The sequence below is a fragment of the Kogia breviceps genome, chromosome 7, assembly GCF_026419965.1.
Source record: "Kogia breviceps isolate mKogBre1 chromosome 7, mKogBre1 haplotype 1, whole genome shotgun sequence".
Classification (NCBI taxonomy): Eukaryota; Metazoa; Chordata; class Mammalia; order Artiodactyla; family Physeteridae; genus Kogia; species Kogia breviceps.
This window is the reverse complement of record NC_081316.1, coordinates 14,787,780-14,807,420: the sequence shown is the minus strand read 5'-3', so window position 1 is coordinate 14,807,420 and position 19,641 is coordinate 14,787,780. Positions and strand designations below refer to the sequence as shown.

Genomic DNA, 19,641 nt, shown 5'->3' with positions numbered 1-19,641 from the left:
TCTCTGAACTCCATCTACTGCAGAGGACTTCTCTGGCATCCAGAGAGAGGGTGTCTGTGAGGGGCTGGGACTTACTGCCTCTCAGACCCTGAGACTCTGCTTGGGACTGCAGAGGGTGAGCCTGCTGTCTGTGGAAGCATCCCAAACAGAGCTGCACAGCCTTGTGCGGTGGTATGAGTAGTGATTTTCTGTCAGGGGACCTGGGTACACAAGCTGAGCTCCATCTCTATCTGGCTGTGTGACTTAACCCCTGTGGTTCACTCCTTGAATCTTCCACGCACTTTCCTATTTAATCTTTGCCACAGCCTTCAGAGGAAATGGATGCACAGAAGAAGCCATTAATTCTTTCATTCGGTCATTTGTTCAACCAATAGTTATCGAACACCTACTATGAGTCTGACCTAGGTGCCGAGAGTTCAAGAGTCAGGTACTTTGCGCGATCCATGTGGGTTTGAAGCCCAGCAGGCCCACTCAGCCATGGGCATCAGCAGTAAACAAGGGCCAGACAGGTCTTGGCCTCATGGAGCTCATAGTTGAGAAATGGGAGACAGACAATGAACAAATGAATGAGAGACACTATTTTAAAATATGGAAAATCAAAACAGGTGCGGGAATGAGACGCACGGTCTGCTTAAGAGAGGTGGGCCAGATTAGGCGCAAAACAGGTGCGGGAATGAGACGCACGGTCTGCTTAAGAGAGGTGGGCCAGATTAGGCGCCTGTGAGATCTGAAAGACAGAGGAGGCCACAGGGCGAGGATCTACCGGAGAGCGAGTGAGGTGCCCTCACGCTGGAACCGACTATGTGGAACCGACCGTAGGAACTCTCATTAGGGTCAGCTGTTATTATCTTTATTATCGTGAGTACCGGCTCCCCCACTTCCCAGCTCTTTACGCCTCAGTTTGTACACACAGAGGTTGCGGGGTGCAGAGAACCACGCCCTGTGGAGACCAGCCCTACGAGGGCGCTCCAAACAAGTTCTGCGCTTTCCCGAACCCCGTTCCGCTCCAGGGGAGGGGCGGCCATGGGAGCCGGACTCTGGGAACTACATTTCCCATAATTCCGTCCCCCCACCGCCATCTTGGCGGGTGGGCGGTGGCTGTCTGGGGTCTGGCCCTTCAGGCCGCCCGGATGGCTCAGCTCACCCCCAGCCTAGGCCTCCATCATGGGGGGCGCGGAACCCCGACGAATAGGGCGTCTGATGACCTGGGCAGCGCCTGCCCGCCTTCTCCACTCCTCCACCCCCGGGCGTCCGGCCCACGTGTCCGTCCGCGCGCAGAAGCCTGCTCTTTACCCGCTGGCCAAGGGCCTGAGGACCCAGAAGTCGGGGGCTCCCACGTCTCTTCCTCGGACCTCTGTCCTGTATACAGTGCCCACTCCCCTCCATTCTCAGACGGCCCCTGTTTTTGCTTCAGTGAGGACAGAACACTAGGTTCCCCGCAGGAGCGCAAATCCGGCTACCGGACGCTTAGAACGCCTGGGCTTGGGGCAGGAAGCTTAAAAGGGATAGCGGACAGCTAGGTCCAAACCTCTAAGGACTAGACCCTCTCCTAGCCCGTGCCCGGGGGCGGGGTAGGGGTGCGGTGCCTGCTGCAGGACTGCCCCTTTAAGGGGGTGTGGTCGGGGGGCGGGGGAAGCGATTGAGACAGAGAAAGCGGCTTCGGCTGCGGCGGTTCGGGCGGCGGCCGCGGGGGACAAAGGGCGGGCGGATCGGCGGGGAGGGGGCGGGGCGCGGCCAGGCCAGGCCCGGGGGCTCCGCATGCTGCAGCTGCCCCCGGGCGCCCCCGCCGCCGCCCTCGCAGCGGAGCCGTGCGGAGCCGAGCTCACGAGCTAACCCGAGCCAGCGGCCCGGAGCCAGCCGGCGGGCGTCCCGGAGGCGGCGGCGCAGGGAGGGGCCCGACTAGCGCACGTGGCCCCGGCGGCCGCCATGGCGGATAGCGGCCCCGCAGGGGGCGCGGCGTTGGCGGCTCCGGCCCCTGGTCCGGGGAGTGGCGGCCCAGGGCCCCGCGTCTACTTTCAGAGCCCCCCTGGGGCTGCAGGCGAGGGCCCGGGCGGCGCGGACGACGAGGGCCCAGTGAGGCGCCAAGGGAAGGTCACGGTCAAGTACGACCGCAAGGAGCTACGGAAGCGCCTCAACCTGGAGGAGTGGATCCTGGAGCAACTCACTCGCCTCTACGACTGCCAGGTGTGTCCCCCACCCTGCGCCGACACCCTAAAATCGGTCCCGATTCGGGCCGCCTGGGAACCCCACCTTGAGCCCGCCTGTCACCCGGAGTCAATGGGCGCTCCGCTTCCGCGCGCTCCCCAGCTCTCCGTACTCCCCGCCCCCAATGTATGCTCTTTCTTGTCTGACCAAAGTCACTCCTTTCTTATCTGCTGCCTTGGAGAGGAGACTCGGGGCTTGTCTGGACTGGCGGGGAAAGGAGATCTACCTATTACCTGCTAGCCTAGACTAGTTAAAACGCGCTAGCTGTCCTGGGTGGTGGTGGTACGGGTCTTGCCTATTCTAATGGGCTAACCTGGAGCTCCATCTTGTCATGGGGGGCACTAGCCCACTCTCTGGGTTCTAGTTCTCCACCCTATGACTCCTTCCTTGATCAAATGGTGACTCAGTCCCCGAGGGGCAGGGTGGAGGAGTGGGCTTGCCCTGTGCTGCCTACCCTAGCGGAGCCCTGGGATGCAGCTGACTCCAGACCGGAGAGAGGCTTCCTGGGGGGGGAGGGGTGGCAGGCACCCCCTCCCTCAGCAAAGCATGGGCTCTTTGTTTCCCCTTTACCAGGCCTGGGTCCTTCCCACTGACCCCTCACCCTTCACTTCCTCCTCACTCCTGGGAAGCTGTGACAGGTGTTTGGGGGAGGGGAAGGGGCTGTGATGAGTTGAGACAGCTGGGCCCACCTGTGCTCTGGTTGAGATGGGGGGCCCGGAAGTTGGGGAGACACATCTGCAGGGTTCCTAGCCCAGGATCCCCAGCCCTAGCTGTCTGGCACCCAGGGTGCCCAACTGGCAGGGACAGGAAGCTCCCCCCCCCCCATTGGGCAGTTTGCCTTGGCACAGGCCTGATCTGTTTTCTCCTCGGAGCAGCTGCCGCTGTCTGCTGGGCAAGAGGGCTGGCTCATCTGCACTAGGGCAGGGGCCTCAGCCAGAGAGCCCCTCTCACACCTTCTCTCCCAACTCAGGCCCTTGTCTCTCCCTCCTCCCCCACCCCTACCCCAGGAAGAGGAGATCCCGGAGCTGGAGATTGACGTGGATGAACTCCTGGACATGGAGAGCGATGATACCCGAGCTGCCAGGGTCAAGGTGAGAGGGGTTTGGGGGCAGCAGGGCCAGGTCAGCGGAGCAGGGAATAGAGGGGTGCCTGGAGGCACTGCCCCGTGGGTAGGCAAGCCTCTGGAGCCAGGCCTTCTTTGGTCTGAGTCAGCCAGCTCTGTGACCTTCCTGGGCTCAGCTTCTGGCTCCGTCAAATAGGGCCAGTGATACTTGCCTAGCTGTTCAGTAGCTGTGGCATCTCCTGTGCCTCAGCGTGGCCCCAGTGCCTTGGAAGAGGGTATAGGTGAACTTTAGGCCCGTGTTCTTGAGATTCATAGTTAAACTTTCCCCCCATGCCCCACTAGGAGCTGCTGGTTGACTGTTACAAACCCACTGAGGTAAGGAGGTGGTTTCCCCAGAGGGTGGGGTGAGGAGCCTGGGGTCCTGTTATTTGGGGTTCTGGTCTCCCTAATGTCCTCCCTCCCTCCAGGCCTTCATCTCTGGCCTGCTGGACAAGATCCGGGGCATGCAGAAGCTAAGCACACCCCAGAAGAAATAAGTGTCCTCGACCCAGGTGAATGGTGGCTCCCACAGGACAATCGCTGCCCCGCAACCTCGTAGCAACAGCAATACCGGGGGGCCCTGCGGCCAGGCCTGGTGCCACGTGCAGTGCTCCCCGTGCCCCTGGCCCAGGGGCCTCTTCCCTGCCCCTTCAGTTTTCCATTTTTGGGGTTTTTTATTATTATTAAACTGATGGGACTTTTTGTGTTTTTATATTGACTGCGGCGCGGGCCCTTTAATAAAGCTAGGATATGCCTTTGGTGCAGTTAACAGGCTTGCCTGGTTTCCTTTTAGGGGGGACACACTGCTCTACAACTGCTGCCAGCTCAGCTTCTCCCCAGGTGACCGCAGGCCTTCCTGAGGGCCACGTAGCCATGGCGATAGCCCAGTGCTGGCTCCCAGACCAGGATCTGGAAGCATCTGGGGAGTTGGGGAGGAGCCGTGTTGCTGCTGGCAGGCAGGAATACTCCTTTTTCCCTCTGGACAAGGGCCACCAAGTCACCCAGGGCTTGGCCATCGTGACCTCCATGCCACTGAGCCTACTAGACCCCAAGGCTCTGCAGCCAGGAAAGGAGAGGGGGAGGGAGGGGTGGGGGGAGGATGAGGGAGAGGGAAGGCTGAAGCTGTGGTTTCTAAGTCTCCAGGGCCCACAAACAAACACAGGCTCACTTCATGGGCTTTAAAGTTTTTTTCTTTCTTTAAACAGTCTGGTCCCTGATGGGGGCCTCTCCACCACCCCGCCCCAGTTTGGCTACAGTTCTGAACGTCGCTCGATTTTGAGCAGCTCCACCTCGAACACCAAGGTTGCACCGCCTGCAGGGGAGAAGTGGGATCAGAATGAGAACCAGGGCCACAGGGAGATGGAATGGGTGCAAGAGATGGGGGGCAGGAAGGTTTATTACCTGGAATCTTTGGGGGAGCTCCCCGCTCTCCGTACCCTGAAAAGATGCACAAAGAAGGTGAGCCGTGGCCAGGCAGAGTGAGGTGTTCTGCAGACAACCCGGCTGAAACCAAGCCTCTGCCCATCCCGGCACAAGGCCAGAAATGGAGAAGGTGTAACGGATTTGGGAGGGGGCTGCTAAAGGTCTTGTAGAGAGCAGAGAGTGGGCGCCAGAGCCAAGTGTCCCAAGGGTCTTGCCCTGTCCTCACTGCTGGACACAACTAGACTTGGAAGTGGCGTGTATTGAATGGATTGAGTGGAGATCAATGCAGAGGCTGAACCAGCCTTCACCCTTACATAGATATAACCCTGAACTCCCTATCCCCATTCAGGAAGGGCCTCTTACCTAGCTCTGATGGGATCACCAACTTCCGCTTTTCCCCCTCACACATCCTGTAGGACAACACATGTTCAGCATGTGGCAGCACCCAGGCTCCGTGCCCCCACCCCATACCTGGAGCTTGCCTCCCACAGTTCACCTCCTGGACCATAGCCATGGCCCCTCGACTCACCCTAGCAGCCCCTGGTCCCAGCCCTTGATGACCTGGCCCGTGCCCAGGGAGAAGACAAAGGGCTGGTTCTGGGGCAGGCTGCTGTCAAACTCTGTTCCATCTTCCAGCTTACCCTGTGAGACCATGGGAAGGCCAGTGAGGAGGAGGGTCTGCTCTGACATCCCCACCCCCAGGTGCTCTTCCCATCAAGGTGGCAGCCCACAGCACTGGCGGCCATAGTCCTAGAAAGGGACAGAACCTTGGGCAGCTCACAGTACATTGCACTGCTTGCTGGTGCCAACTGGGAGTAGACAGTGAAGAGCAAGACAGGATCATACAAAGTAGATGAGGAGACTTGCCCAAGGTCACCCACCTTTTGGCAGACAAACCTGGCTCCCAAGTCCTTTCTGGTCCCCGGAAGCCCCACCCACCCCCAAAAGCTCCACTCCCTCACCCACCGTGTAGTGCATGTGCAGGACGTCCCCTTTGCGTGATTTGATGGGACAGTGGTCTACCCGTTTCTTGACTCCGATCTGCAGCTTCCGTTTGCCCTCGGCCCCAGCGGCCGTGACCAGGGCGCTCAGGCAGATGGACAATACTGTCAGGACCCAGCTCAGCCTCATGTTTCTGCGGGGACAGACCCCGACCAAGCAATCGGGGGAGAGGAACGGGAGGGCATGGAATACGGGCAAGTACCAAGAGGATTCCACCCCACCGTACCTTGCCTGCCCCTGGGGATCCCCTTGTCCCGTGTCACCGCCCCCTCCCCCAGGCTCCGCGGCCACACTTACCAGTCCAGTGAGAAGGGGGCTTGCCCGAGGAACCCAGCAGCGGGGGGAGGGGGTCAGGGGAGGCCACAGCAGCCAGGGTCCAGCCCCTTTGCTCACCCCCTGCCCTTCCGTCCCTCCCAGTCCCCAGCTCTGCTCTTCAATTCCCCCCCGTCCCTTTCCGCAAAGTCCAAACCCTATCTGGCTGCGCAGCAGTTGCCCCAACCGGGCGACCCCATTCACGCCACACCCAATTGCCTCCCGCCCAGCACACCCACACCTCTGCGGCTGCCGCAGGGGGTCGGCCCCGAGGCACCCACACATCGCCACTGGGTGGCTCCGGGGAGCCCCTGTCCTCCGGGGGTACCCCCCAGGCTGGTCCTGTGCCTCCGCCCGAGGCGCCGCCCCAACTCTGAGCCCTCGGGGGCCTGCGGGGCACCCAGACTGGCCCCGTGTCGGGTGGCCGCCGAGCCCGCTCCACCCACACCACCTCTCCCGGGGGAGTTCTCGGCCTACCGCGTCCCCAGGCACGGCCACCACGGAGACCGCCCCCGCGTGGACGCCCCGGGCCATTACCTGCGCCTACCCCTTCGCTGGGCTCCTTAGCCCCACCCTTTAGAGGGCGTGGTTCCTCCCCCGGCCCTGTAGTCCCGCCCCCGACAGGACTAGACACCTCTTCCTGAACTGTAGCCACGCCACTCACCGGCTGAGGCCGCGCCCCCAGTGCCTGGGTTCCTTCCCCCTCGGTCTCCAAACCCGAGGCTCCTCCTTCCGCCTGTTCCAGCTCCTCCTCCAAGGGCCAGTCTCCGTCCCTCTCCAGCCCTAACCCCGCCCCCAGCCGTGGAGCTCCGCCTTCCACTGGCACAAGCTCAGAGGTCCCACCCGTCTCCGTTCCACGTCCCGCCCCGACTCCCGGAGCTCCGCCCCTTGAGGCGTGAGAACCCTCCCCCTGCGGCATCCCCAGACAGCTCTGACCCCAACCCTCAATTTCCTCGTAACCTATCCCTTGTTGACACTCAGAGCCCCGGCCCGCTCCTGCCCCGCCTGATCCAGCCTGCCCCCTTGCACCCCCGCTCCCCACAGCCCGGGCTGTGGCCCCCGCTCACCTCCTCGCCGCGCCCCCGGAGTCAACCCCAGTCGAGCTGCCGTCTCTGCGCAGGCGCGTCATCGTCGCCACCAGACCCGGCCACGCCGCCCGCCCTCATTGGACCGTGCGAAACCCGCGGCCAGACGCCCGCCTGGGCGGCCTTCTCTTGCTCCGCCCCCCGCGCCGCCATGTGACTTATGCGTCATGTCCGGTGGCTCTGTAGTCCGTAAGGTTAGGTGAAAGTGACTTCTGAAAGGGCCGAAGGCACTTCCGGTCGAGGTGAAATTAAGGTCAGGTGGGCGCGGGTTCGCGGAGAGGGTCTTGAGACGCCATTTTATGTCGCCCCCAGCCTCTCCCACGGCTCTCCTGTTTGCCCCTGAGCCTCTTCAGGATCCACAATCCTCAGTTGCTGTGGAAAGAGCCTGGCTTCAGAGTGAGCCCTGGGCTTGAATCCAGGGTCTGCCCACTCATTGACTGGCTGTGTGACCTTGAGCAAGTTCCTTGGCCTGGTAACTCGGGCTTGATAACATCCACCCCGCAGGGCCCCTGTAGGTTGGCTGCAAGTGACGCGCACTGCCAGGCCCTGGTCCACGGCGAATGCTCTCGCCCTTTTTTCTCTCCCAGCGTACAGGCCTGCCTCTACCTGCTGCACAGTGACCCCTGAATCATGACTGTAATGGCCTGGCTGGGTCCGTTCCCCAACCGGACTTATTTCCAGGTGCCACAGCACCCAGGAGTGAACATCTGTCCATTGAAGTAATGAACCTGCAGTTGGGAGGCAGCTTAACCTAAGTTGAGTGTTAGGGAGAGAGCCGACCTGAGGTTAAATCCCCAGGTCAGTCAGACTTTTCGAGCCTATATCCTCAACTGAAAAAGGAAGATAATTACAACACTCAGAATTGAGGACTAGGTGAGAAGGCACATATGAAGCAGTGTACACACTGGGCAGGCTTAAATGGGCTTGGGAGGTGGTAGCTAGTGTCCCTAACCCTCATCTGTCTCACTCTAATTGAGCTCTGGCATTTTGGGTGACAGAACAGCTGAGAAAATAATTCGAAAGTAGCAATCACTGTCAGGAATTGTCTCTTCTGGTTTAACTCCTCTTGCTTTGGGCCCAACAAGATCACTACCCCACTCTCTAACCTAACACTTCAGAGAAGGCCTCCATTAGGGTAGCTGCTTTGGCTTAGCTTCTGCCATGTTGTGTCTCGATGGGGCAAAGCACTGGTGCCCAAGGTTGCCCTTCAGTTCACCCCCTCATCACTCAGCCCCAGGGGCACTGAAGGCTGCAGGCCGAAAGCTGGCCACTGAGCTTGGGCTGGGTCAGATAAAGGTCAGGAGAGTCCCAAGCAGCGCCTGGGGAGGGGAGCTCAAGGTGCAAAGGAGGTGAGAGTGGAGAAGACTGTGTGGTTGGGGTGAGTGGGGCCCACCGACCACAGACCTTTGGTGCTGCCTCCCTTTCAGGGATGTGGGAGTGAAGTGGGGGCAGAGCAGGCGCGTGACCTTCGAGTTAAGCTACCGGGAGCAAAAAGCTGCAAACACAGAGTGTATGTAACCCGGCAGGGAAGATGGGTGTTCTTTCCTATGACGTGACTCTCTTTCTTGGAGCCCAAGGGCCCAGACCACAGTAATCATCTGTTCCCTCTGTGTGCACATGTGGGAACTGAGGCTCAGAAAGAGAGGGGCAGTGACAACCAAGGTCATTCAGCAGATCTGGGTCCCACCTCAAGCTCACTGGCCCTCTCCTTCTGGAAAGGAACGCTTGTAATGAGCCGAGGGGCAGGGACTCCCCAGGGCCTGTTAGCACATGAACGTGAAGAATGCACAATTCTGGCTCTGTGACCTGTTGTGGGGGCTTGGGCCTCATCTCCACCAAGCTCCATGTCTAGGAGGCAGTGTGACACAGACATTCATGTCCAAACCAGCCAGCCTGAACAGTGACAAACAGTGACACAGGCAGGGACAGTTCCTTCTATCTCTTTTATCGGGACTGGGGTTCACAGTTCTTGTACTGAAGCCCAACTCTCATTCTTTTGTAGAGGACCAGGTCTTCTTAGTGAGGGGACGGAGGAGCCAGTTGTAAGATGCTCACTGGCACAAGGTGGTTAAAAACGGAGCCAGGACCCCATTCTTTTCCAAGATGGCACATGACCCCTTGTGCTGCTTCCAGGTCTCTTCATCCAACTCTGTCCACGTTGTTGGACGGCAGCCTCAGAGAGACAAGGGGCAGTTGGAAAGCCCTCTGAGAGCCCCAGGTCCTGGAGGAGCTTCCGCCCAGGTTGAGGTCTTGGGGACTGGACTGTTCTCACCAGGATGCCCTCTTGTTCCCCTCTGGGCAGGCCTGTGAGGCAAGTGGCCCCACCGAGTCTGAAAAGTAATGTATCACCTTCGCAGCTTCCGGCACCTGAGAAGGGAAGAAGGGGTCTGTTCATGCTGGCACAGCTCAGCCCCTGCTCCTCTAGACTCACCCCCTTCTTACCTTCTGTGAACCTCATTCTCCCCTAACACTCCTGGGAAGCCCCAGCTGGCCTGGCCCACAGGACGCCACCCCATGGCCCCACTGTGGAAAGGAGGGCTGGTGAGAAGAAACTTGGACGAGGGTGGACCAGAGTTACACTACATTCCCTGGCCTCTCGGAGCACATAAGGTGGAACAAACTCTACCACAGGGGTTTCTGGGAAGGCTCAGAGCTTTGCAAACTGGAAAGCTGTCTTTCTCTTTTCTACACCTGGCGATGTCACCTCTTCCAGGACAATCTCTAACCTCTCAAAGACGATGTCAGGTACCCCTCACCACAGTTCTTGACTTGACTTCCTCTGTTGGCATCATGTGCCCTCGTGTCTTGACTTCCGCATCAGAATGTGAGCCTTGTTTATGCTGACCCCAGTGCCAACAGGCGCTTGGTCAATAGTTCAGCACACTCAAAGGTTCCCCTTCCCCGGCTCTTCTCCCACCAGCAGGCTCACCGGGACCTGCTCCAGGATGGCGCCTTGACGCCACACCCAACTCCTCACCTGCAGGTGTCTGGGTTGAGCTCTAAGCCCCGCCCTTGACAACGGAGGAAGCTGCGGCGTCGGCAGCGGCAGTGGCAGGTCCGGGGGTCAGGGCGCTGGCGGCGCTGGGGGCAGCGTGGGCAGAGGGGCCTGGGGCTGGAGTGGGATGGGTGATGTCAGCTGGGGAGGGTGCTCCGGGGGCAGGGTCCCAGCCCGGAACAGAGCGGGGCTGGGGACGGTGGTGGGGAGTGGCAGCCCTAGGAGGAGAAGCAACATGTCTCGGGTGAGAAGTAAGAGTCTTCCCGGGAGCTGGGGTCGGGGAAGAGCATATAGTCTTAGGGAGCAGAGGAAAAGGGGAGAGGGGGACACCAGTGGGAGGAGAAGGCAGGGGACCACAACTTCCTGACACACTCTTACACCCCCTGCCCCACCCACACATTACATTCTGGGTGCTGGGCCTGGGCTCCAACCCCACCTCAGCAGGAGCCCAAGACTCACCTGTCCAGCTTCACAGCACTCTCTCGTTTTTTTGGTCTGAAAAGTAAGAGAGACAGACAGAGACAAGGAAAAAGAGGATCAGGAAGCCAAGCATCCTACTCTCTTGCCCTAGATCCCAGGCCTACCCGGCTATACTCTTGGAAACCTGGTCCCCGCTGTAGTGTACCACCACACACACCCAGCACCCCCCAAGCCTTGTCTCTGCGAACTCAGGAGTGGGGCCTGGCTGGCACCTGCATTCACACTGGCTGTGTTCTTCCAGCGACATCTCCCCCAGCTGACTGCTTGGGTACCGGATCATGAGGATCTGTGCTCAGGAGAACAGGGAGAGAGACAGTCAGAGAGACGGAAAGGGGACGCTCCATGGGCTGGAGAGATGAGAATACCTTGCCCACCAGCCAGGGCTCTGGTTGCCACCCTCTCAGTCCCCAGAACGCTAGCATCCAGCCAGGCACGCTCCGCCTGCCCCATACCTGCATTCGGACTTGGTGCTGCCCGGTGGGCACACACTCCAGGCCGTCGTCAGGGCAGCAGCCGCCACAGCGCTGCACCGTCACGCAGCTGGGCACCAGTTGCTTGGCCACAGTGCCCATGAGCTCCATGGTCAGGGGCACCACCACCTCCCGCGGCTGGCAGGTGGCACGAGCATACACGTCTATCCATGACACCACTGGGGGCAGATGTGTAAGGGTTAAGTCCCCACTGGGTTTCCTGTAGCTGCTCCTTGGTTCCCCTACCCCTGCGCCCAGAAGCTGTTCTCCTTAGTTCCCATGTCACAGCCACCCTCCACTAGCCCCCACTTCTGCCCTCCCAATCTGTCTTCCCTGCCCTGTTCATCCAGAAGCCAGGAACGCCCCTGCCTCAATCTCCTCTTCTGTGAAATGGACAGAATAAGAGTTTGCATCTCACAGAGGAGTGTGATTACACATGATGAGGAAGACGCAGAGTCTGGAATCAGGACTAGAAGAAAAGATTCTTAGTGCTGGCTAGTAGAAACTTCCTATTGTCACTATTACCTTTCTTCTGATGGCCAGGGGCATCAGGATGGGAGACCGGGCCCTGCAGGAGAGAAGAAACCTGGACCCAAGGTGCACTCCAGTTAGGGCTAGCCCTGTCGCTGGCCCCAGGGCTCTGCCCTTGCAGTCAGGAGGCTTAAACTCCTCTCCGACATTTTTCCACACTGTTCTGTTCCTGGGGCCACTCTAGCTTTACCTGTCCTCTTCAGGCCACCTGGGACCTGGGACCTGCCCTGGCTACAACCCGCCAGGCACGCTCTGCCGGCAGCGTCGAACCTCCAAGCCTGGGGACCGGGCTTGTTCTCGAGGCCGCAGATCAGGAAGGGGCACAGTGAGCGCCGAACCGCGTCCTGCAGGCACCGAGGCGGCCCCGCCCCCGGCTGCGCCCTGGGGACGGGGTGGGGCGGGGGAGTGGCCCCGGAGTTGGGCCGGCGGGCGGGCGGGGAGGGACACCTCCCGGGGGATGCCCAGGCCGGGCTCCCGAGACGCCCCGCTCCGAGGCCCGACCCCGCGGATCCCCGAGAACCCGGCCGCTCCGCGCCTCCCCACTTCCGCCAACCTTGAGAGAGGGCACGGCGGGCGGGCGGGCGGGTTGTCGCGGACGCACGTACCTGGGCGGGGGCCAGCTGCAGAAGCGCGGCGAGCAGCAGGCGGCGGAGCAGGGGGCTCATGGTGCCCGCGGGGGCCGCGCGCCGGGGGCGCCCGCATCGCCCTAGCCCGGCGGCGCGGGGGGCGGCGGCAGCCAGAGCCCCATGGCGCGGGCCCGGGAGCGGCGGGCGGGGGCCGGGCGCGGTGGGCGGCTCCTCCGCGGCCCCCTCCCGAGCCCTGGGCGCAGGCAGCGCAGCGCAGCGCAGCGGCGGCGGCGGCCGGAGGAGCCGGGCGGGCGGGCGGCCGGTGGTGGCGGCGGCGGGCGGTGGGGACGGCGGGGACGGCGGGGACGGCGGGGGGCCGGGCCCGGGCTGGCGGGCGGGCGGCTCATGTGACCCAGACACGCGCTCCCCACCGGGCCGCGGGGCGGGGGCGGGGTGGGGGAGGGGGGGCGAGGCCGCCGGCGGGGCCCGCCCCCTCTACACACACCCCACCTCCTGCCGCAGCAGGGGAAAGGGGACGCACCGCCCAGGGGGCCGGGCTCCCGGGTTGCCGCCGCCAGAACCCGGAGGGCGGGGCCCGGGCCGGGGGCTCTGGGCCTGTAGGAGCGAGCCACACAAGAGCTCTGAGAATCACTTTATTGCACGCATTTTGGGGAGTGGGGTGTCCCAGAAGGGAGCACACCGCAGGCCCCATCCAAGGTGAGCTCTCCAAGGTGAGCCGCTCAGGGGCTGGGGCTGGGGGGCACGATACCGGGGCCTTGAGGAGGTCCCGGTGGTGGCTGCAGCTGCTGCCCCTGCCGTTGCTCCTCCTGGGGCCTGGCTCTGTTGGCCCTGAAGGGGAGAGCACCTGGTGGTGGGACTGGGATCCTGGAGGGTGGTGCCAGGACAGTGAGGAGAGGGCAGGAAAGAGCTGAGACAGACCTGGCCCGGGCCCGAGTGTCATTGTAGATGGCTGTGATGATCCGATCCTTTTCATCCATGAAGCTACGATGCATCTGCTCCAGCTTCCTACAAGGGGTTTACAACTGACTCTGGGAATCCCCAATCCCCGCTGTCCCCCAAGTCCCACCCCCCTCCACCCCACTTGAGGGTCTCACAGCTTTACACTTGTGGGGACCTCGGCTAACTGCCTGCTAGGTGAGGAAAGGCACAGAGTAGCTGGCACTTGTCCAGGGCCTAATGGCAACCCAGGTCCCTGACTGTCCTGAAGGCGGTGACAGCAGCTCTGTCATGGAGGTCCTTGAAGGCGACCAGAAAGGTTTGTGCATCTAACTCCGTCACTGAACTAGGCACACTGCTAGCAGTGTGCACCAGCCTTTAGGTGTCTTTGCTATCAAACCTCAGTGGCGATGGCACGCATGAGAGGCTGGCAGGAAAACGGCAACTGCCAAACAAATGAAGACAGTTGCTGGTAAGGCCCAGTTCAATGCATTTCCTTCCTGTGCAGGATTTTGGTTGGCTCCAGCACTCTCTGGCAACCAGCACCAAAGATTTAAATTCAAATCATAAAAAACTGAAAATGACATTAGCCCTTAGTGCAGAGCTGCCTTTGCTAAACAAGAAGAGGCTCTGGAGGAGACCTAGTTCATGCAGTTCTTAGCTTGAGAGACCCGAGGGTGCAGGCCACGGGGTGGTATGGATGGATGGCTGACACTGGGCTTCACCCACCCGCCTGCCCTCTGCTCATCACCCTAGGCGCATGCGCACCTGAAGGCAACATAGTGCAGGCCCATGCCTCCCAGCATGATCAGGAGGCAGTACCCCAGCACCCGCCGGTTGTGCTTGTGCTGCTGCTGCCTTGACTCTGGTCCCTGAGGCCTCACTTCATGAAACTGGGCCCAGTATTCTGCATTGGGGGGTGCCCAGGAGCTGCTGGGAGGTAGAAGAAGGGAGAGTGTAAAGATGGGGCTCCCCAGGAGACTTAGGGGTGGCAAGCTGGGGGCAGGACTACTGTACCTGTGTGCCTGATGAGCAGACCTGGGATGGGCTGTGGTTCCCGGACACTTTGGGGAAGCTGCCGAGCGGAGCTGGTGGTCATAGCTGCGGCGGCTCTGCTCACGGCTCAGCACTTGGTACGCTTCACTCAGTTCCACAAAGCGGCTGTGCAGGGCTGGGTTCCTGGGGTCCCGGTCAGGGTGCAGCTGGGGTGGGGCAGGACTCCCCTCATCTCCCTTCCCATGACCTATCCTGGTAATATCCACCCACAAGGGCTCATATCATACCCAGAGGCCCTCCCTGGGCAGTGACCCTCACTCTCAGGCCTGCGTATCCCTCTAGAAGACCAGAGTCAGGAAGCACAAACTCCTGCCCCCTCCCCTTGTTCAAGCCCTCCCCACCTGCTGCCTGGCTCTCATCGTATGCCCTGGTCCCAGCTTTCTCAAGAGCAGGCAGGTCAAGAGAACCAAGCCCAGCGCATCAGACAGGACTCCTGGCTCCTGCCCCACAGCCTTTCCTTCTACCCGGCCAGATGTCTCCCCTTGGGGCAGCTCCCCCTCCCTATGAATGCTGAGGGAATGTGCACCAGCCAGAGTGAACCTCTCAGCTCCATCCCTGATAATTTGGAGCATACCCCATCTGGCTCAGATTTCCCTTTCCCCTCTCCACTTAAGACCACTGGTACCTCTTTGGACTTGGAGAAGAAAGCTCGTTTAACTTCTTCAGCGCTGGCACCAGGATGCACCCCCAACAGTTCATAGTAGTTACTGGGGCCAGACCTGTGGAGAGAGGCCCAAACCTGCAGGGGCTAAGGAAAACACAGAGGATACCCCTTCCCTGCCCATCCCAGCCCCCCTGGACCACACCCTTCAACTCAGCATCCCGATGCTGAGGGGGCTGAGGCAGGTGCCAAGGGAGATCTCTCTAAATCATCCCTCCCTTTTTGAGTATTCCAGGTAAGGGGCAGATCAGATTGTCTCAAAGTGTAGTTTTCAGACCCCTTGCATCAGAAACGCCTGAAAAGCATGTTTTAAAAAACAGATTCTTGAGGCCCACCTCATTCCTGCAAATCAGAATCTCCAGAGCAGCGCCCAGGAATCTGCAGTTTTGTAAGCTCCCCACACCCCGCCTCGGTTATGCACAGCGATGCTTGACAACCACCTGAGTTGTGGAAAGTGCATTGGGTTTGGTTGGGCTCAAATTCCAGATGTGCCACTTAACTCTGTATGACCTTGGGGGTGGGTCATCCTTTAATCTCTGATCCTGTGTCCTCAGCAGTGAAGGTGAGGGTAATCTGACAAGCCTGTAAGGCGCCTGACGCAGAGTAAGAGATCTCGACTATCCCAGCAGCTAGACTATCCCGGCACCTAGCGCAGGGCCTAGAATTGGGCAGGCCAGCCACAAAAACCTACTGAACGACCGGGCCCGGCCCCGGGCGCCCGACTCACCGCTGCCGGGCGGCCGCTGCGAAGAACCGAGTGTGAGGGTTGTGGGGCCACAGCCGGCGCAGGCGCAGGGGCAGCATGAAGGCAGGCGGGCAGCTGGTGAGAGGTCACAAAGAACAGTGGGGTGGGAGCAGTCTTCAACCACTGCAGCGGGGATGAGGGGTGGGGGTGGGGGCAGAGGGAAGGGGCCTGGCCCCGTTGAGATGCAAAGGAAAACTGAAGCAGGCCCGGGGGACTCAGGGACGGGTGGAACCTCCCTGCTGAAGACCAGACCCCAGTGTCCTGGCCCTGTCCCCGCCTCTGACCCGGGCGTCCAGGGCCCCTCTCCACACTTGTCTCGACGTCTGTAGAACCAGCCCCGGACGCCGAGACCCCCTTCCCACCCTGGGAGCTCGGGGGGCGGGTGCAGGAAGAGCCACACCAAGCCCCGCCCCCACTTCACTCACAGACCCCTCGGCGGCCGCAGTTTCCAGCTCCTATTCAGGTCCCGCCTCCACACTCCCATTGGCTTAGACACCCAGACCACGCCCACAGGCCTGAGGGTGCGGACCAGGGGCGAAGCCCCGCCCCCGCACACCCATTGGCCTTTGAAGCCTTGGACCCACCCATCGAGACAGCAGCCCGGGGACTTGCAGAAAGGCGCCAGCGCCCACCCGGGGAGGCTGCGGCACGGGGCTTGACCCTCAGTGAGGCTTTCGGCTCAGCCCCCGTTGCTCTGTTCCCTCGGACATGGCTGTTACTCCGCTCAGCAGCGAGACGCGTTTCACAAAGCAGTTTCCACCCCATAATCGGCCGGGAACTTCACCGGAGCCTGGCAAGGGGGCACAGCTTGCAGAGGGGAAAACTGAGGCTGGGCCTTTTTTTCCCCCAAGTCACTTGTCCTGTCTCTCTCACCCACCCCGGCCCCTCTCTGTCTCACGGAAACAGCAGACGCCAACGGAATCCAAGAATAAAGTCCTTTATTGTCTTCCGAGCTGTGGTGATAGGGCTGGGGACTCTAGGGTGACTTAGGTGGAACTTTCCTGGACTTCGTTGTAGAGGAAGATGGCGCCTTTGGCTGAGGGGCAGAGCTCGGCCCACATTTCAGTCTCCTGCAACCTCCTCACACTCTGTGGGGAGACAATGAGACCCAAACATTCCGACCTCGGGTTTATTGCAGCAGCTGTGCCCACAGTTCCCGAGCCTCAGAGCCCTCTAGGGAGACATGTTAGGGGGCTGAACAGGTTCCTGGCCCTCTCCCTTGGGCTGAGGGCATCCCCAATGAGGCCTTGTGCCTCTGGAAGGAAGCTCTGAGAGATTTGGGAGGCCCCTCTGACCCAGGCGCAGGAGACAGACATGCATCACCAGGCCTCTGCAAGCCCCAACCCAGCTCCTTGTCCAAATGACACACTTTGCCACCTCAAACCTGTGTCTCCACAAAGATGATTCCTGTGGATTCGTGGGCCTCAGGTCCCCCACTCGTGTAGTGCTTCCTCACCTGCTCAGAAGTCAGGCTGCACCTGGACAAGGACGTGAGAGTGGCCTGGTGAGTGCTTAGACCCTGGAAGGTCCCTGTGGAGTCCCAGCTGCCTCAGCCATGCCGCTCAACCACCCACCTACTTCAGGACCCAGGACCCTGTCTCCCAGAGCTCACTCACTGGACGTAGAACTCAGCACTGGCACGGCCGGCACTGGTCTCATTGCAGGCAATGCCCAACAGTAGCGGCTGGCTCAGGGTGAGCAGCGGCAGGTTCACCTGGGGCCAGAGGTACCACCTGTCAGTGCCCACTGCCCACATCCCTGCCCCTCTCAATGAAGAACAGCATGTTACCCTTGTACAGCGTTTTACAGTGTAATTCAAGTGCCCAGAATCACAGAATGTCAGATCTTGGGCATGTTCATTTCACATGGGAAAACCACAATGGGAGAGATTGAACAGTTAGCCCAGGGTCACCCTAGGGAAGTCAATTTAGTAACTGAGGGCTTCCCTGTTGGCACAGTGGTTAAGAATCAGCCTGCCAATGCAGGGGACACGGGTTCGATCCCTGGTCTGGGAAGATCATACATGCTGCGGAGCAACTAAGCCCGTGCGCCACAACTACTGAGCCTGTTTTCTAGAGCCCACAAGCCACAACTGCTGAGTCCACATGCCACAACTGCTGAAGCCCATGCGCCTAGAGCCTGTGCTCCACAACAAGAGAAGCCATTGCAATGAGAAGCCCGCGCACCGCAACGAAGAGTAGACCCTGCTTGCCTCAACTAGAGAAAGCCTGTGCATAGCAACGAAGACCCAACGCAGCCAAAAATAAATAAATAAAAATTTAAAAAGTAATTGGGACTCCCATTTACTCCTCTTTTCAACAAACGTGGGGGGAGTAGGCAAGACATTTATTATTGTCCCCATCGTAAAGAGGAACACAGAGATGAGGCACACAGAGATGAGGGTTAGAATTCCACTCCAAGTGTGCCTAGCTGCAAAGCCAAGCTCTTGCTCAATGCCAGGTGCCTGGGAATTCCCTGGCAGTCCAGTGATTAGGACTCCACACTCTCACTGCCAAGGGCCTGGTTTCAGTCCCTGGTCAAGGAACTAAGATCCCACAAGCCACGTGAGGCAGCCAAAAAAAAAAAAAAAAAAAAAAAAGCTAGATGCCTGCAGACACTCCTGCCATCCCGGACCTGTGAAATTCTAGATTGTTCTACCCCCTCCCTCCTTGCCCAATACTCTGTCCCACCTGCTTCTCGCTCACCTCATCACAGATCTCCTGAAGGACACTGGAGAAGAGCTCATGCACCACTAGCTCCCCAGGGAGGTTGATGTGCAGGGGTCTGTCACCTGGGCACAGAGCCTGTAAGAGTCCTGGCTCAGCCCCTGCTCCCCTCTTCCCACCCTGCTTTTCCCCACACTCACTGGCCCTGAGGGCCTGGTTGGGCACAGAGTAAGAGCCTTGGTGATCCCCCAACCTAGGCCCTGTTTTTCCAGATGGAAAACCACAGGTCCAGCTAGGTCCTCCACCCCTACCCCCACCCCCAATTCCCTAACTTCCCATGGGTCTGGGGCAGGATTCAGCAAGGAGGCTGAGAGGCTGCCCTGAGCAGAGACTTTCGGATAAGCACCAGGCCAACTCCCCCTTTAAGGGATGAGGAAAACAAAACCAAGCTCTCTGGGTCTTTGTGCCTTTGCACCCAGCCTGGCATCTCACCTGAGGCTCAGGGTGCCCACCGGGCACGTCCACTAGCCCAGGTGCCTCAGCCACCTGCCCAGAGCGGCGTAGGAAGACAAGGAAGTCGTCAGCAGTGGCCAGTGCAGCGCCCACCCCTAAGGGGTCCGCCAGGTAGGCTTGCTTGTCACCCCAGTCGGTGGCCCCCTGCTGTCGCAGCCAGGCAGCTGAGCTGGCCCAGTTGGTGCCCAGGAAGTCTCGATAGGAAGTAAGGCCCAGGCACAGGTGCAGCTGTGGCCCTGGCGAGCCAGTGGGCACCAGGGTGGCAGAGTGCAGGCGGAACTTGGGGGCGTCAAAGAGCCAGGGCTGGGCCTGAAGCCGGCTCTCCCAGACTGCGGTGATGGCCTTGTCCCCTCCTGGCAGTGGGCGACGGTCGTAGGCAGGGCTCAGCTCAGCCCGTACCTGCTCCTCAGGCAGCCCCCCCGGGGGGCATTGCAGCAGCAGGGACACCTCAGGGTCCATGATCTGGACAGGGCAGTTCTGGGGGAGGGCACAGCCAGGCCTGTCACCCCGGGGGACCCACAGCCACCCTTGGGCCCGACAGCTGGCCCCCTCTGCCACAAACCTCCTGAGCGTATTCCCAGCCCTTCTGCACCCCCCTGACCCCTCCCTGGGCTGTAAACTGTCTTATCATCCCAGCAAGAGCTCCGAGGCTCCTGCTACCAGACATCCCTGAGACTCCCGGGCATCCCTACAACCCAGAGGTCCTGGGTCCTGTCACCCCCTAATGCCTCTGTCTCCCCAAACCAAAAGTCCTGTCTCCAACCCCTGACGCGCCGGGACCCTTCCCAGGGTCCGGAAGCTCCAGGATGCAGCCGGCAATCACCTGCCTACTCTCCTCGCAGGCTCCGCCTCTTTCCCCCGGAGCGGAAGTAC

General features: G+C 60.5%; 5 protein-coding genes across 24 annotated transcripts; 1 reads left to right on the top strand and 4 right to left on the bottom strand.

Annotated features, from left to right (window-relative positions):
- The first annotated feature begins 1,758 nt into the window (after positions 1-1,758).
- Positions 1,759-4,009, top strand: PPP1R14B (protein phosphatase 1 regulatory inhibitor subunit 14B). The gene is given in 6 exon segments (XM_059068184.2): positions 1,759-1,792; positions 1,795-1,901; positions 1,903-2,184; positions 3,213-3,296; positions 3,611-3,643; positions 3,736-4,009. Coding segments are annotated over 6 exon segments (609 nt in total). The 3' UTR covers positions 3,805-4,009.
- Positions 4,010-4,479: 470 nt separating this feature from the next.
- On the bottom strand, positions 4,480-7,245 carry FKBP2 (FKBP prolyl isomerase 2). Of its 5 annotated transcripts, none has more exons than XM_059069050.2 (6): positions 7,111-7,245; positions 5,696-5,864; positions 5,259-5,371; positions 5,093-5,139; positions 4,709-4,744; positions 4,480-4,619 (listed from the first exon to the last, which is right to left on the bottom strand). In XM_059069050.2, exons 1-6 carry the CDS (start codon positions 7,170-7,172, stop codon positions 4,558-4,560), a joined length of 489 nt encoding a protein of 162 aa, XP_058925033.1. In that variant the 5' UTR covers positions 7,173-7,245; the 3' UTR covers positions 4,480-4,557. The 5 variants fall into 5 exon arrangements, with proteins under 5 accessions (XP_058925033.1, XP_058925034.1, XP_066893599.1 ...); XM_059069051.2 differs by lacking the exon at positions 7,111-7,245 and adding an exon at positions 6,708-6,791; XM_067037498.1 differs by lacking the exon at positions 7,111-7,245 and adding an exon at positions 6,581-6,638.
- A 1,807-nt stretch (positions 7,246-9,052) lies between these two features.
- Positions 9,053-12,340, bottom strand: VEGFB (vascular endothelial growth factor B). 5 transcript variants are annotated; one of them, XM_059069046.2, is made up of 7 exons: positions 12,210-12,340; positions 11,599-11,641; positions 11,056-11,252; positions 10,816-10,889; positions 10,583-10,618; positions 10,106-10,341; positions 9,053-9,495 (listed from the first exon to the last, which is right to left on the bottom strand). In XM_059069046.2, the coding sequence occupies exons 1-6, from the start codon at positions 12,267-12,269 to the stop codon at positions 10,128-10,130; spliced, it is 624 nt and encodes a 207-aa protein (XP_058925029.1). In that variant the 5' UTR covers positions 12,270-12,340; the 3' UTR covers positions 9,053-9,495; positions 10,106-10,127. The 5 variants fall into 5 exon arrangements, with proteins under 5 accessions (XP_058925029.1, XP_058925030.1, XP_066893596.1 ...); XM_059069047.2 differs by having other exon boundaries at positions 10,106-10,240; positions 12,210-12,325; XM_067037495.1 differs by having other exon boundaries at positions 11,599-11,659; positions 12,210-12,317.
- Positions 12,341-12,810: 470 nt separating this feature from the next.
- On the bottom strand, positions 12,811-16,074 carry DNAJC4 (DnaJ heat shock protein family (Hsp40) member C4). Of its 10 annotated transcripts, XM_059069177.2 has the most exons (8): positions 16,015-16,074; positions 15,572-15,664; positions 15,180-15,284; positions 14,809-14,902; positions 14,145-14,329; positions 13,896-14,060; positions 13,110-13,196; positions 12,811-13,019 (listed from the first exon to the last, which is right to left on the bottom strand). In XM_059069177.2, the coding sequence occupies exons 3-8, from the start codon at positions 15,182-15,184 to the stop codon at positions 12,911-12,913; spliced, it is 645 nt and encodes a 214-aa protein (XP_058925160.1). In that variant the 5' UTR covers positions 15,185-15,284; positions 15,572-15,664; positions 16,015-16,074; the 3' UTR covers positions 12,811-12,910. The 10 variants fall into 10 exon arrangements, with proteins under 10 accessions (XP_058925160.1, XP_066893592.1, XP_058925157.1 ...); XM_067037491.1 differs by lacking the exon at positions 15,180-15,284 and having other exon boundaries at positions 14,145-14,375; positions 16,015-16,065; XM_059069174.2 differs by lacking the exon at positions 15,180-15,284 and having other exon boundaries at positions 13,896-14,057; positions 16,015-16,065.
- A 436-nt stretch (positions 16,075-16,510) lies between these two features.
- Positions 16,511-19,621, bottom strand: NUDT22 (nudix hydrolase 22). Of its 3 annotated transcripts, none has more exons than XM_059069169.2 (6): positions 19,592-19,621; positions 18,748-19,245; positions 18,295-18,393; positions 17,206-17,303; positions 16,974-17,067; positions 16,511-16,677 (listed from the first exon to the last, which is right to left on the bottom strand). In XM_059069169.2, the coding sequence occupies exons 2-6, from the start codon at positions 19,225-19,227 to the stop codon at positions 16,576-16,578; spliced, it is 873 nt and encodes a 290-aa protein (XP_058925152.1). In that variant the 5' UTR covers positions 19,228-19,245; positions 19,592-19,621; the 3' UTR covers positions 16,511-16,575. The 3 variants fall into 3 exon arrangements, with proteins under 3 accessions (XP_058925152.1, XP_066893587.1, XP_066893589.1); XM_067037486.1 differs by lacking the exon at positions 19,592-19,621 and adding an exon at positions 19,532-19,589; XM_067037488.1 differs by lacking the exon at positions 19,592-19,621 and having other exon boundaries at positions 16,967-17,067; positions 18,748-19,584.
- Positions 19,622-19,641: the final 20 nt, after the last annotated feature.

Bases quoted from the DNA above. Each gene is read 5' to 3' on its own strand.
- FKBP2 (XM_059069053.1), bottom strand. From the start codon at position 6,577: ATGGCCCGGGGCGTCCACGCGGGGGCGGTCTCCGTGGTGGCCGTGCCT. The intron at 5,865-6,494 runs GTGGTGTGGGTG...CTGTCCCCGCAG, and splicing joins CGAGAACTCCCCCGGGAGAG to AAACATGAGGCTGAGCTGGG. The intron at 5,140-5,258 runs GTGAGTCGAGGG...GTTGTCCTACAG, and splicing joins TGGGACCAGGGGCTGCTAGG to GATGTGTGAGGGGGAAAAGC.
- VEGFB (XM_067037495.1), bottom strand. From the start codon at position 12,269: ATGAGCCCCCTGCTCCGCCGCCTGCTGCTCGCCGCGCTTCTGCAGCTG. The intron at 11,660-12,209 runs GTACGTGCGTCC...CCTTGGGTCCAG, and splicing joins TGCAGCTGGCCCCCGCCCAG to GTTTCTTCTCTCCTGCAGGG. The intron at 10,342-10,582 runs GTGAGTCTTGGG...TTCTCCTCCTAG, and splicing joins AGTGCTGTGAAGCTGGACAG to GGCTGCCACTCCCCACCACC.
- NUDT22 (XM_059069169.2), bottom strand. From the start codon at position 19,227: ATGGACCCTGAGGTGTCCCTGCTGCTGCAATGCCCCCCGGGGGGGCTG. The intron at 17,068-17,205 runs GTGAGTGAGCTC...GTCCTTGTCCAG, and splicing joins AGTGCTGAGTTCTACGTCCA to GTGCAGCCTGACTTCTGAGC. The intron at 16,678-16,973 runs GTTTGAGGTGGC...GTCTCCCCACAG, and splicing joins TCATCTTTGTGGAGACACAG to AGTGTGAGGAGGTTGCAGGA.
- DNAJC4 (XM_067037489.1), bottom strand. From the start codon at position 15,648: ATGCTGCCCCTGCGCCTGCGCCGGCTGTGGCCCCACAACCCTCACACT. The intron at 14,903-15,571 runs GTGAGTCGGGCG...CTCTCTCCACAG, and splicing joins GCAGCGGCCGCCCGGCAGCG to GTCTGGCCCCAGTAACTACT. The intron at 13,020-13,109 runs GTCTGTCTCAGC...TCTCCCCTTCAG, and splicing joins GACACTCGGGCCCGGGCCAG to GGCCAACAGAGCCAGGCCCC.